At 37.5% G+C, this 14391-nt stretch overlaps 1 protein-coding gene across 1 annotated transcript in view; it reads right to left on the bottom strand.

The window, feature by feature from the left end:
* Positions 1–6447: 6447 nt before the first annotated feature.
* The window catches only part of PM20D2 (peptidase M20 domain containing 2), a 15573-nt gene continuing 7629 nt past the window's right edge, over positions 6448–14391 (bottom strand). The window contains exons 4-7 of the mRNA XM_007951453.1: positions 13987–14006; positions 13422–13557; positions 6838–6945; positions 6448–6602 (exon numbers count right to left, since the gene is read on the bottom strand). Coding sequence (XP_007949644.1) covers positions 6448–6602; positions 6838–6945; positions 13422–13557; positions 13987–14006 — 419 coding nt within the window. The remainder of the gene's footprint in view (positions 6603–6837; positions 6946–13421; positions 13558–13986; positions 14007–14391) is intronic.

Raw genomic sequence — 14391 nt, forward strand, 5'->3', positions numbered from 1 at the left:
ACACTATGTAATTTACTACACCACAGGCATCTATTCTTTAGTCATTGCTAAGAATCTAAAAACCTGTTATATTGCACTTGCATCATTACACAGAATTTTATTAAAGTTGGCAAAAATTTTTAAAGAATATTCAATGCTATAATTATGTATCTAACTCTTATTACATACAAAATGCACTGGCATGTTTCAGTTTGAGAGTAGTGAAAACATTCATTTTTAAGCAAAAGGACTTAATTGTTCTTATAAAATGTTCCTTTCAATATATGACATTTACAATTTAAAAGCAAACCAACATCTATAGTACTGATGAATTAAGAAGAGTATAGTATACCATAGTGTACTTGCGTAACTATGGTTTACCTTTACATATTTTCATTGTATCAAACACACACACACACCCCAGTTTTTAAAAAGTCCATTTTTAAATACAATAATAGCAATACAGTTGCTATTAGATAAACATTTATTAACATTTTAGATCTTTCTCATACGTACTTTAATGCATGTATTAAAGTATTATAAAGAACTACTATAATCTGATAGTAGAGACTGCTTATTTGAAAATATTAACTTTATACATATCAAAATGAACTAAACTATAATTTATAGTGCAAAGTGCTTATAGTATATATATAAAAAAGTAATTTATCATACCTTACTTACAGCCTTATGAAGAGTTGCTAGCTAGCACAAGAATTTATTTACTTTACAATGGAAATTTACTTTGAGAGTTTAAAGGCTAGTAGTATGTTGAACATTTCCCAAAAGACCTAAAAATATGCTTCAGGTAAAAATAAGTGTATAAAATATAAAAATCATCAGAAAAGGTTTTTAAAAAAGAACACATCATAAAATTAACAATCTTTCTCTTATAAAAAGACTTAGACATTTCTTCTTTTCAAACAGACTGAAATGACTCAGATATTTTAAAGTATTTTAGACACACTTCCTTAAAAATTTCCAAGACAGCAGCTTTCAGATGTTTTCTCAAGCTGTGTTGCTCAGATGAAGGAAATGTTGTGAAACCTGACCACAAACCACAAATTTTTGAAAGCACAGACCATGTCTTATTATTCTTCTTACCCCCAGTGCTTAAAAATAGGTATTCCTCAACAAATATCCACTGAACTAAACTGCTGACATTGTAACAGTTTCTGTATCAATAATAGTCCTTTGGAGGGTTGTGGAAAATCAAAATACTTTAAGTTTACACAAGTAACAAACAAAAAATGTTCTAGTTTATCCTAAATGCCCTAGCCTTATGGAGTACTAGAGAGAAACAAACAGGAAAAATGTTTCTGAGTAGCCCATCTAATATGGATGTTATTACTGAAAAGCAGAAATTTTAAGAAGCAAGCTAAATCTTGCTGTTGTGTGCTACAGAGTCAATTCTGACTCAGTGACGCCACAGGACACAGTAGAATCGCCCCATAGGGTTTCCTAGGCTGTAATCTTTACTGGGGAGCTCTGGTAGCATAGTGGCTAAGACATTTGCCTGCTAACCAGACGGCTGGCGGTTCAAACCCACCAGCCACTCCTCGGAAGAAAGGTTGGGCAATCCTACTTCCGTAGTGATACTGCCTTGGAAGCCCAAGGAGGGGTCGCTATGAGTCGGGTTTGACTCGACGGCACATAACAACAACAACAACAATCTTTACTGGAGCAGATCGCCAGCTCTTCTCTCCCCTGCAGCAGCTGGTGGGTTCAAACTACCAACCTTTCGGTTACTGCGCATTTACCTACTGTGCCACCAGCGCTCCTTATCATTAGCTATACTCACTCAATCTTATTATATGGTTTACAGTAACTTAGTAATCAACAGTATCACAGTTGTTTAATGTACATATACAGGCCTATTTTAAAAAATAATTCACTACTGAGAAAACACTGCCAATCTGTAATTCTATTTAAACAATTAATTTAGATTTTACCTTTCAAATTCTATTACACAGATACCCAAAAGCTGGTATTTGAGGAAAAGGTTTTCAGTACAGAGTTTATACAGTAAGTAGATGATTGTAAGAGACATTTTTAACCTAATCATATAAAGCACTTCCCATTTAAAAAAAAAAAAAAAGTATCTGCACCTATACCTGTAGTTTTAGTCAAAAGGAATCCAGTAACTATAAAAGCATACACTTTTAAACTTCATACTAAGTCAGCCTGGCATTTTCCTCCAAACACATTAGGTCTCAGTGTACCTGAAGACATGGAAGCTAAGTAATACCAAGTATAACTCCTTTCTTTTCTTCTTTGGGTTGTACAACAGACGGCTACAACCACAAAAATGAAACTCAATTTAGGATCATGATCTGTCCACAAGATTATTTTAAACTTTGATCATGATTCTAAGCAAGGAAGCAGTATTTACATATTCAAAAAGTCCTGAATACTCACAGGGAAGCTACTATGCTAGAGAAACTAAGAATTTAAAAATAAGCCCACACGCACAAATTAAAAGGACACTAGCTTCAAGGATTATACAATCTAGTGAGGGGAATTACATATGATCTGCAAAGGGTAATTTCTGAATCTGTTAAACATGCCCCTGAAGCATGAGTGTAAAGAAAGAACTTAATTCCCAGAGGAAAAAATAACTGGTACAAAAGAAGCAGTCTAAATTCAAGTGGTATAATGAGGATCAGCTATAGTTGGTTCCCCTGGATACAAGAGAAATGGTAACTCCAGCATCTATTTACTTACTTACTTACACTTCTAAGTGTGATATGGCTCAACTAACTACAAAATCCAAACTAAATTCATTGCTGTTGATTCTGACTTACAGTGACTCTACAGGACAGAATAGAACTGCCCCACAGGGTTTCCAAGGCTTTAAATCTTTACAGAAGCAGACTGCCACATCTTTCTACTGCGGAGCAGCTGGTGGGTTGGCACTGCCATTCTCTTGGTTAGCAGCTGAGTGCTTAACCACTGCACCAACAGGCCTCCTTCAACTAACTCACTGGTGTATAAAAAGTAGAAAGGAATTTTAAAAATATGAATTATATTAAATAGCTAATACAAAGTAAAATAATGCAAACTGTTCAGATCTCAGTAAGATCTGAAAAAAAATCCATGTTTCCAGATTGACTGTAGACCACAGCTTCTCAACTTCTTTTCTGAAGTGGTCATAACCCTCTGCCATAGATTTATAAATAGAGGTTTACGTCATGGGTTATATGGGATATTCCAATATATATGGGTAAACCCATATTCTATCAAATTTTGAAAAAGGTGGGAGGGAAATCAAATACTACAAAAACTCAAAATTGATACAAATATTAGCAGTACAGCAGTATTAGCTCCTTAACAGGAGTTGTGGTAGACGGCAGTGGTGTAGTTCATACCAACTCCTGCATGCCAGCTGCAACTGCACACATTTCTCTTCTACTCAGCAATGCTTATCAAAATGCAAGTACGGGGAGGGGGGGAAGCAAGTGAATCAGTAACAATATAATGTTAACTTTGAATTTTATGTTTTGAAAAGTAAATGAGTCACAAGTGAAATATTAATATAAACAATACTTTGTATGAGTAATAATTAACTTCTGTATGAATAATAATTAACTTGTGACACCTCACACGATGGTGGCATTCATGTGTTGGGACACCATGATTAATAATCACTGTTCTAGAATTTTATCAAGCTTTTAGAAAATAAAACCATGTTTCTCTGAATACAGAGATTTACATAAGGAATTTTAAACTTAAAGCTAATAAATTTATAAAATTGTTAGTAAGGAAAAAAAATTCTGTTTATATAATCAAGGATACTGGGAGCTCTGGCAGTGTAGTTCCTAAGGCACTTGACTGCTAACCAGAAAGCTGGTGGTTCAAACCCACCAGCCACTCCTCGGAAGGAAGGTTGGGCAATCTACTTCCGTAGAGATACTGCCTCAGAAACCCAAGGAGGGGTCGCTATGAGTTGAATGTGATGGCACATATAACAACAACAATCAGGGGTATCAGACTCTTAGCCTGAAACAAAGCCTTTGCTGATGTCCTCATCTGCATTTAAGATACATACCAACTGTGACTGTTTGAGATTATAAATAAGCAGACAAAAGGTGGCATAAGGGATCGCATTACATAAACTGATATGCAGAGTTAGAAGATCGGCTTGCACAGGGGAGAGTCATAGGGCAACAGGATAGCAGCATCCCAGAGTGAAGAAGAGTAAAACCTGTGAAAGCTGGAACCTGCAGAAAGTGGAAACTTGTCAGAGAAGGAAAACGAAAATATCTTCCATTAATAGAAAGTGACAGAAAAATGGTTAGGACAGCATCCTGTCAAAGGTGGGAAACCATGAGACCTAGGAAAATTAGTCAGTCCATAGAGTTCTAGCTCTCACAGATTTCACTGCAAATGCTACGAAAAACAGTAAACATCTAAGTGTCAGAACTCCAATGAGAACAAGTGCGAATGCACCGTAATGGTCAATATACCAGGGTCCATCTCCATCTAAACCCTTTCTCAATGTTTCAATTCAGAGACTTGAAGTTTTATCACAGGAGATCTGATTATATGATGTAAATCAAAGAGAAACAAATTTTGACTATTATATATGTAGAACACGGATTGGCAAATTTTTTCCCTATAAAGGGCCAGACAGAAACTATTGTAGGTTTTGCAGATCAGTTTCTATTCCATTTTTTAACCACCCTTTAAAAATATAAAACCCATTCTTAGCACACTGGCTGTATAAAAACAAGCTGTACAGACCAAATCAGGCCATAGTGTGCAGACCCCTGATGTGGAAGCAAAGAAATTCTCAACTACCAAGACTCCCAAAAACAAACCCCTCTTTTTCTTACAACTTTAAATAATTTCAGATAGAAAGGAATCAGAGGTTCAAAGGACTGTAAGGGCATACGATCTAACTTAACTAATTTTCCAAGTAATTTGCTCAAGCAGAAGAAAAATGTTCATTTCACTCTCTCTACTCCTTCTACTTTTGGAATGCTTACACTCAAATTTGAGACTTTCTTCTAAAATAAAGTATACTGGAACTTTGTCTATAGTCACAGCTTAAAATATTTGTTTACCAGAAACTTTTTCTTACATTCTATATTATAATCAAGAAATTCAAGCCAAAACTGTAATTATGAAAAACTTACAATAATTTTTAATTAATATTAGGCCGTGATGGGGCTTAAGGAGGCTTAGAATTCAGTGAACTGAAATATTGTGAAGCCATCGGGTTGGCTTCAGAGTAGAAGCCTTACTAGAGCTGCTAGGTGGAAGGGACCAGTTATATGACATTGAAGAATCAAGGTAAGCAGGGCTTGGTGAACAGCCATTGCTTCTCTCATCAAATGCTTCTAAAACACACTAGGCTACCAAGCAAATATCTTATAGGAAGAGTCCAATCTATTCTGCCTATGATTTTTCTATTATAGTAAAATTGAATTAGGAACAACATTTTAAAACCACTCCTCAAAGTTAGTTATATAAAGAAAGCACATTCTCATTTTCCTTCCAATGGTAGAAGTAAAGCTTATTCTTTGTACCTGAGATTTTGAGTTGTTCCCACAAGTACTTCTGATTAAAAGTCTACTTTTATCATACATGAAGAGAGTCTCTAAACCAAAACAGGTATAGTCAGATATTCAAAATCAACTTTCCAAGAATTTAGAACTTGAATTTAAAAACTGCTTTCTAAAACATTGTTTCTTTCATGTGTGTCAATTTTGAAAATAGAAGTTTTAAATCTCTTAAACCAAAAAAACCAAACTCATTGTGCCACTGAGTCAATTCCAACTCACAGCAACCCTGTAAGACAGAGGAACTACCCCACAGGTTTCCAAAGCTGTAAATCTTTACCAAAGCAGATTGCTTCATCTTTCTCCCACAGAGTACCTGGTGGGTTTGAACCGCTGACCTTTTGGTTAGCAGCCCAAGCCTTTGAGCACTGCGACATGAAGACCTTTTTAAACACACTTGTTGTTGTTATGTGCCGTCGAGTTGGAGTCAACCCCTAGCGACCCCCTCCTTGGGTTTCCGAGGCAGTATCACTATGCTACGGAAGTAGATTGCCCCATCTTCCTTCCGAGGAGGGGCTGGTGGGTTTGAACCGCCAGACTTCTGGTTAGCAGTCAAGTGCCTTAGGCACTACGCTACCAGAGCTCCTTTAAACACACCTACACAACAACATATAAATTTATAAAATATTATCACCGATTAACCACGTATTATCCAGGGCATTTAAGAAATGCCATCACGTATTGGTTTCTGAAACATCACAATTCTATCAAGTACATATTTGTAAAAATTTTCATTTTAGATATGTGGTAATGTGTTTTCTACACATCACTTCCTCACTTTTCAGCTAAGAAGAATTTGACTCCTTTATGATTAAAGAACTAGCATGCCCTCCTTCATTAAAAATTATTAAAGGAAACAATCATTACTTCTTAATAATTCTTAAGTGGCTCCTAAATCTTCCTTTTATTCTACTGAATTTAAAAATTCTTCTTCTTGAAGTTGCAATTTGAAGTCCTCTCTGATAGTTTCTAGCAACTTTGGTTTAAAGATAACATCCAGCGCAGTCATTGCCAGAGCTTTGGCTGTACGCAAAGTGTAGAACTGAGCTTCTTGTGCTCCTAAAAAGGTAGAGAAAATAAATTAAATTATTCTCCATATTTATTACAAACTAATTCATTAATTTTCCAAGTTCATTGTCAATATTTAATTTACCTCTCCAATTTCTCACCACAATATAGTATTTTCTGAGGTTTGCAAAGTAATGAAGTAAGAATAAGATAAACTAAACAGTCAGAAAGGCAGCTGCTGTTAGAGAAAGCACACACCAAAACATTCACTTCTAGTAACACTTACCTGCAGCTTCAGTATATTGTTCGGTATGATTCAGGGCTTTAGAGCCAATGTAAAAATATGGATGAATTCCAGGAACCACAAAAGTCACATTTCCAAAATCAGTAGATCCTTGGAACACACAAAGAAAGAAAAGTATATTTGATCATTATTTTTGAGTTATGAAGTGATAACCAGAATTGTATACTTGGTTATAGTTCTATACCCTGCTAGAGGAGATCTAGAGAAGCAAACTTCTTGGAAAGTTGTCCATATGCTGCTCATTATTTTCACTGCTTCACCATCTACGGAGTCCTCAATCTACAATCCTCTTCTATCTCCATCAGTCACCACAGCAGCCCTCACTGAAGGTTGCTAAAGACCTACCCTCCCCAGATGCCATAGCTATTTTTCAATGTTAATCATACTTGCCCTCTCAATAGCACTCCACACTGTCAACTATTCCTTCCTCTCTCCCTGTCTAACACAGCACTTGCCTGTTTCCCTTCTGCCTGTGATGTCCCCGTCTTCCGTCTCTTTGGAGTGTCGCCTCCTCTGGCCATGAAATATTACTCAAGATTCAATTCCAGGTCCCTTTCTCTTCTGACTCCATAGTCTCTCTCTAGATTTTGTCCATTATCTACTGTTTCAAATTATCAACTCAAATTCATTCTCAGTCTCCTATAAGCTCCACACCTGTATATTCAAATGCTAGCTTGGAATATGACACTTAGCATACCCAAAGTCAAATTCATGATCTTCCTGTTCCATCACCTCTACAACATTTGGTCCTCTTCTCTAAGCTCAGCCATCCAGCCAATTCTAACTCAAAGCTACCTTGTGTGTGTCAGAGAACCGTGCTCCAAGGGTTTTCAACAGCAGATTTTTCAGAAGTAGATCATCAAACCTTTCTTTCTGAGGTGCCTCTGCATGGACTTGAACTTCTAATCTTTTTGTTAAGAGTGGACCACATTAACTATCTGCAATACCCAGGGACTCCCTGTCAATGATACTTCCCAAATATTTCAGAATTATACACTTTTCTTATCACGAACACTTGCTCCCAATCAGTCTGAGCCATCATCATCTCTTGCCTAAACTAATAGTCTCCTAATTGGCTAGCATCATCTACTCTCTCTGCCAGTATTTTTTTCAATTTTCACATGATCTACAAAAGCCTTATGTGGTCTGCCTCCATTAACCTTTCCATAGCCCAGCTACTCTACACATTTACCATGTTCTCTCCTGAACCAAATCTTTTGTACATGAACCCTTCTCCCCCGCTTCACCTACTTAATTCCTACTCACTTTTAAACAGCATCTTCAACTTCTTTATTTCACCTCCTTAGTAAGGTTAATTCCTCCAGCATAAGCTCTTATAGACTACATTACACTCCTTCATAGCACTTTTCAGTTTTATTTAGTTTCCCATTTATTGGATTATTTGACTAATGTTTAACTAGTCATTAACTAGATGATTAAGATCTATAAAACCAAAAATTGTATCTTAAATCACCATGAATATGGCCTGTCACATGACTGACAAATATCTGTTGAATAACTAATAGTAAAAACAATGCATTGAACTCACTCATTAGGTATTTATTGAATGCTTCCTGCGTGTTAAATACATGCCAGGCAAAGTTAGACTACACAAGAATGAGCAGTAAAGGAATAAAGAAAGCAAAATAATATGTAACAAACAGCAGCTAACACTTAGCTAGAATTACCATGCTGCAAACACAGTGTTGACTACTTCATGTGTATTCTCATTAACATTTTGAACAATTACCATTGTACAGTAACATGAAGAAACCAAGAATTACAGATAATAAATAACTTGTCACAGTCTCACAGCTACTAGTTAATGGTAAAGCCAGGCTGAAGCCAGACTTTGAACCCAGGCAACATGGCCTCCATGAAAATGTACTGCTTCAGGAAATAATTCACTAAGCACTTAACTGCACCACAAATGGCTCCAGGCACTGAAGATACAGTGATTATGGTAGAGCAGTATACAAGACAGATGAAGGCCTTGCTGCATATTTAAAGATCTTACTTGTAGAGCTAGACCACTGTCCCTACAAATCAGTCAAATTATAGCCACTTTATTCTACTGTTTTGTCCATTATCTATAAAACCCAAACCTGGGGAGATCTAACTTGCACCTTTATCTCCTAAAGTTAGACTACAGAAACCTGCTAGGGTAAAAGTACCTGACCATGATATTACCATGACAACAAATTCATGGTCTTCAACCTCAGTTGACCTCTCAAAGAGGTTCAGGGAAAAGCAAGATAAAACAAAAAAAACTCTTGATGTCCCTGGGCAACCCCTCTAGGTAGCTATTCTCTTTCAATCCTCCACTCCACCACCTCAAAGCTTACTCATATGCTTACCAACTCCTTCACAGGAAGGAAGTGTCTGAATTCCCTGCCCTCTTTACTCAACAACACTTACCTGCATTTGCATTTACATTTACCCTTGGCTCCTGACACCCATCTCAGCAGAATATGTATCTATCATCCTAATCACAGCTAAACTTGCTATCCATGTTTCAGATGCTATCCTTTCTGACATCAAGAATTCTATTTTATCAGTCACTTCCTTCTCTACTTACATCTTCAACTTCTCCCTCCCTATGGCTCTTCCCCTTCAATCTGCTTAAGGATCTTCCTTTCAAAGATCTTTTCTTTTCCCTGCCTCCCTCAAGCAGGTATCCACCTCTTCTATATTCCTTTAAAGCTAACTTCTTGAAAAGAATAGTCATCCTCTGCTATCTTCACTATCTCACCTATCAGTACGCAGAGAAGTAAAGTCTGGCATTTGGTCCCACCAGCCTTCAACTATTTTCTTCAAGACAATCTATGAGTTTCTAATTGTTAGTACAATGGATACTAGACCATGCTTATTTTATTCAACCTCCATAGTGCCTAAAATGACTTATCCTTCCTTCCTTTCTAGAAATTTTCTAGTTCCTTGTCTTCCATGAGATGCCATTCTCTCCTGGTATCTGGCTTTTTCTCGGTCCATTCTCTATATCCTCCTCTTGATCCCTTCCTTTGTCTATCGCTTAACTGCTGGTGATTTCCAGTGTTTCACCTTTGGGCCTCTTCTCTCTATGTACCTATGTACTTCAGCAACTCACTAACATGTGTAGCTTCAATTATCTCCCATATACTGATAACTCCTAAATCTCCAACCTAGACGTATCTTTTAAAATCAGGTTTAAAATAAAGGGCATGCATCAGGGTTGTACCCTTTTATCACACTTATTCAATCTGTATACACTGAGCAAATAATCAGAGAAGCTGGGCTATATGAAGAACACAGCATCAGGACTAGAGGAAGACTCATTAACAACCTGTGATTTGCAGATGACACAACCTTGCTTGCTGAAAGTGAAGATGACTTGAAGCACTTAATGATGAATATCAAATACTACAATCTTCAATATGGATTACATGTCAACATAAAGAAAACAAAAATCCTCACAACTGGACCAATAAGTGACATCGTGATAAATGGAGAAAAGAGGTAAGTTGTCAAAGACTTCATTTTATTTGGATCCACATCAACACCCATAGAAGCAGCAGTCGAGAAATCAGATGTCATACTGCACTGGGAAAATCTGCTGCAAAAGATCTTGTCAAAGTGTTGAAGAGCCAAGATGTCACTGTGAAGACTAAAGTGCATCTAACCCAAACCACGGTATTTTTAAATGCCTCATATTATGGGTATATGGGTATGAAAGCTGGACAATGAATAGGAAGACCGAAGAACTGATGCCTTCAAATTTTGATGTAGGCAAAGAATACTGAAAATAACAGGGACAGCCAGAATGAACAAATATAGCCTGGAGGAAGTACAGCCAGAATGTTCCTTAGAAGTGAGAATGGTCAGACTTCTTCTCACCTGTTTTGGTCATGTCATCAGAAGGGACCAGTTCCGGGAGAAGGGTATCATGCTTAGTTAAGTGGAGGGTCAGAAAAGAAGGGAAAGACCCTCAATGAGATGTATCACAGAGGCTGCAACAATGGGTTCAAGCACAGCAAGGACTGTGAGGATGACGCAGGACTGGGCAGTGTTTCCTTCTGCTATACACAGGGTCACCATGAGCTGGAATTGGCTCGACGGCACCTAACAACAACAGATGTATATTTTGGGGGTTCCAGACTCAACCAGACTATTGGACAACTCAGAAATTCGAGAAAAAACAAAACAAAAACCCTCATTGCCTCAAGTCAATTCTGACCCCATAGGATTTCAAAGGCTGTACATCTTTATAAAAGCAGACTGCCACATCTTTCTTCCACAGAGTGGCTGGTGGGCCCGAACTGCTGACCCTTTAGTTAGCAGCCAAATGCCTTAGTGACTATACCACCAGAGTGCCTCAGAAATCCTTAATCAAAAAAACCCCCACTGCCATCAAGTTGATTCCAACTCATAGCAACCCCTCACAGGGTTTCCAAGACTGTGACTCTTTATGGAAGTAGACTTCATCTTTTTCTGTGGAGCAGCTGGTGAGTTCGAACACCATTCTCCTGGTTAACAGCTGAATGCCTTACATGGCACCACCATAGCTCCTTTAGAAATCCTATAGGGATCTCAAATTTAACATGCTAAATAATTTATACCAATTTATACCCCAAACATGGAAGTAAGACGAGAAATCAAATGATATATTGCATTGGGCAAAACTGCTGCAAAAGAACTCTTTAAAATCTTGAAAAGCAAAGCTGTCACTTTCATGATTAAGGTGCAGCTCACCCAAACCATAAGGAGCTCTGGTGGCATAATGCCTAAGGCATTTGACTACTAACTGGAAGGTTAATGGTTCAAACCCACCAGTTGCGCTCTGTGGAAGGAAGATGGGGCAATCTACTTCCATAAGGATTTACCTCCTCAGAAACCCAATGGGGGTCACAACAAGTTGGAATCGACTTGATAGCAGTGAGTTTTTTTTTGTTTTTTTTTAGTTTAACCCAAGCCATGGTATTTTCAATCACCTCATATGCACGTGAAAGCTGTATGTGGTGGTTATGTTTGTGTGTCAACTTGGCTGGGCCTGGTTGAGTGGCTGGGCAGCTGGATGTAGTATTCCCCATGATGAGACTAGTAATCAACTCCATGGTGGAATCAACTGTGAGCAGCTGAGTAGCTGCCTCTGGATATGTGGTCTGCTTCCCGTATATAAGTAGTAGCTTTGGGAATGGTCTCTAGCTTATGACATGCTTGGACCCTGCATGTAGACATGTCGTGGTTCAGCAGCTGCCATGCTCTGCCGACCTTGGGACTTACAATGAACTTGAATTAATGACCTGCTGTGTGGTTTGGTAACATCGAGACTTTGTCTTTTTACTTGTCAACCTTGGGTTTGTCAGTCTCGGCAGGCAGCAGCTGTCTGACTGCAGAAACACTTCTAGCTCCAGTGGGCTGGGAACAGGAGGCAGAGCTGGACCTCAAAGTTGAGGGGCTTTTACCCAGCCCCTAGAGCCTGGCACTTTAAACTTGGACTTCTAGCCTCCTGAACTGTAAAAGAATAAACTCCTGTTTGTTCAAGCCATCCCATTTGTGGTATATTCTTGTCAGAGTGGCACTAGGTAACCAGAACACTGTACAATGAAAAGGAAGGGCAAAGAATTAATGCATTCGAATTGTGGTGTTGACAAAGAATAATGAATAATGTACCATGGATTGTCAGAAGTATAAACCAATCAGTTTTGGAGAAAGAATGTTCCTTAAAAGTGAGGATTTTAAGAATTCATCTCGCTTACTTTGCACAAGTCATCAGTAGGGACCGATCAACTGGAGAAAGACATTATACTTGGTAAAGCCAAGGGTCAGCAAAAAAGAGGGAGACCCTCAATGAGATGGATTGAAATAGTGGCTGTAACAATGGGCTCAAACACACCAACAATTGTGAGGATAGCACAGGTCTGAGCAACATTTAGTTCCATTATACACAAAGTCACTATGAGTCACAGATGACTGGACTGCAACTAGTAGTAACAACATACCCCAATCTGTCCCTTCTCTTGAACTCCTTATCTCAATGAATGACATTGACACCCACTGTAATAACCAAGTCTCTTTTGAGTCTACTTCATCAACACCTACTATTACATTTTATAAGATATAGCTCTAACTTGCAAACATATTAGTAATAATATCCTTTGAAAGGGAAAGAATTCAATGGAACCCTAAAATACACTGATGAGTTAAAGTCTAACAGTTGTCTTTATTCCTCAGAAACTCAAAATGCCCCAGATAAACTATGTATTTACCTTACTGGGAGGACAGAGAAAAAATTAAAATTCTATTTTCCTTTGTGATAGTTTACTTAAAAATTAGAACTAAACAAATCTAAGCACTAGAAATACTTGAAATACAGAGCAAAAAATGGGTTATCTATTTCTAAAAACAAATCTGCTCATTTGACATGCACTCATGGCAGAGTTCGTTAGTTCCTTTCCCCTAACCATTAAAGGTATCAATGGTTAAACCCCTTCCTACCACTAGCCTCCCAGTCATTAAACAAAACCATTTAACCAAAGATGGTATTTTCTCCTCATATAGCTCAATATATAACAAAAGCATTTAATTACCTGATGGGCCATTTAACATTGCATCTTCTGAAATAAATTCTATTCCCAGCTTTTTCCCATTTTCCATATAAGCTTTCCATAGGCTCTTATTGGGAAGAACATTGTAATAATCATGTGCTCCACCTTTAATTTCTACCTAATAAAAAATTATAAAACAAATGTTAAAATAAAACTCAAACTATTTAATTTTCAAACCAGTGACATATCTTCAACAAAAAGGTTTTAAGAGGAAACACTTTCCCCTTGGATATAAACTTGCTCAAATCTCTTATCTTAAAAAATATATGTACTTTTTATAGCAACAATTCCTAGGACCTGCTCTCTTTTCTGTTATACATGCACCAAAACTACACAATTATCACATAAGTCTACTGGCCAGTGAATGTCAACTTCAGTCAGCTAAATAGAATATGGGGTAGACACCAGAAATCTTCATTTGAACCAGTACCCTCCAAGTAATGCTGATGCATCCTGTTCAAAATCCACACTCTGAGAAACCCTGCTCTAGACTGCAGCTTCCACAAGAAAGACAATAAGCTTTACTAACATTCAATATACAATGTACCAGTAACACCATAGCCTGATCTGAAAGACATAAAAGTACCCTGAGAGAAAAACAGAAGTTTCACAATGACTAAGGGTAGACAATAGCCCAAATTTATCAATCTCAGTATATAAACATGTATCAAAACCAAAACCATTGCCATTAAGTCAATTCTGACTCATAGTGACATAAGACAAAGTTCCCCTGGGTTTCCAAAGCTGCAAAATTATATAGGAGCAGACTACCACATCTTTCTCCTTTTAGCTAGCAGCCGAATGCTTTAACCACTGTACCACCAAGGCTCCTTCACATGTTCCCAGTTAAGTGGATTTTCAAGTTTAGTTTTTGATTAAATAAAAATGGGCAAGAGTCCCTCAAACTAAACACCAGTAACACAAGCAAAAACAAGCATAAAATGGGAGAGAT

The sequence above is a fragment of the Orycteropus afer genome, unplaced genomic scaffold (assembly GCF_000298275.1).
Source record: "Orycteropus afer afer isolate SDZICR_OR568_19922 unplaced genomic scaffold, OryAfe1.0 scaffold00011, whole genome shotgun sequence".
Lineage (NCBI taxonomy): Eukaryota > Metazoa > Chordata > Mammalia > Tubulidentata > Orycteropodidae > Orycteropus > Orycteropus afer.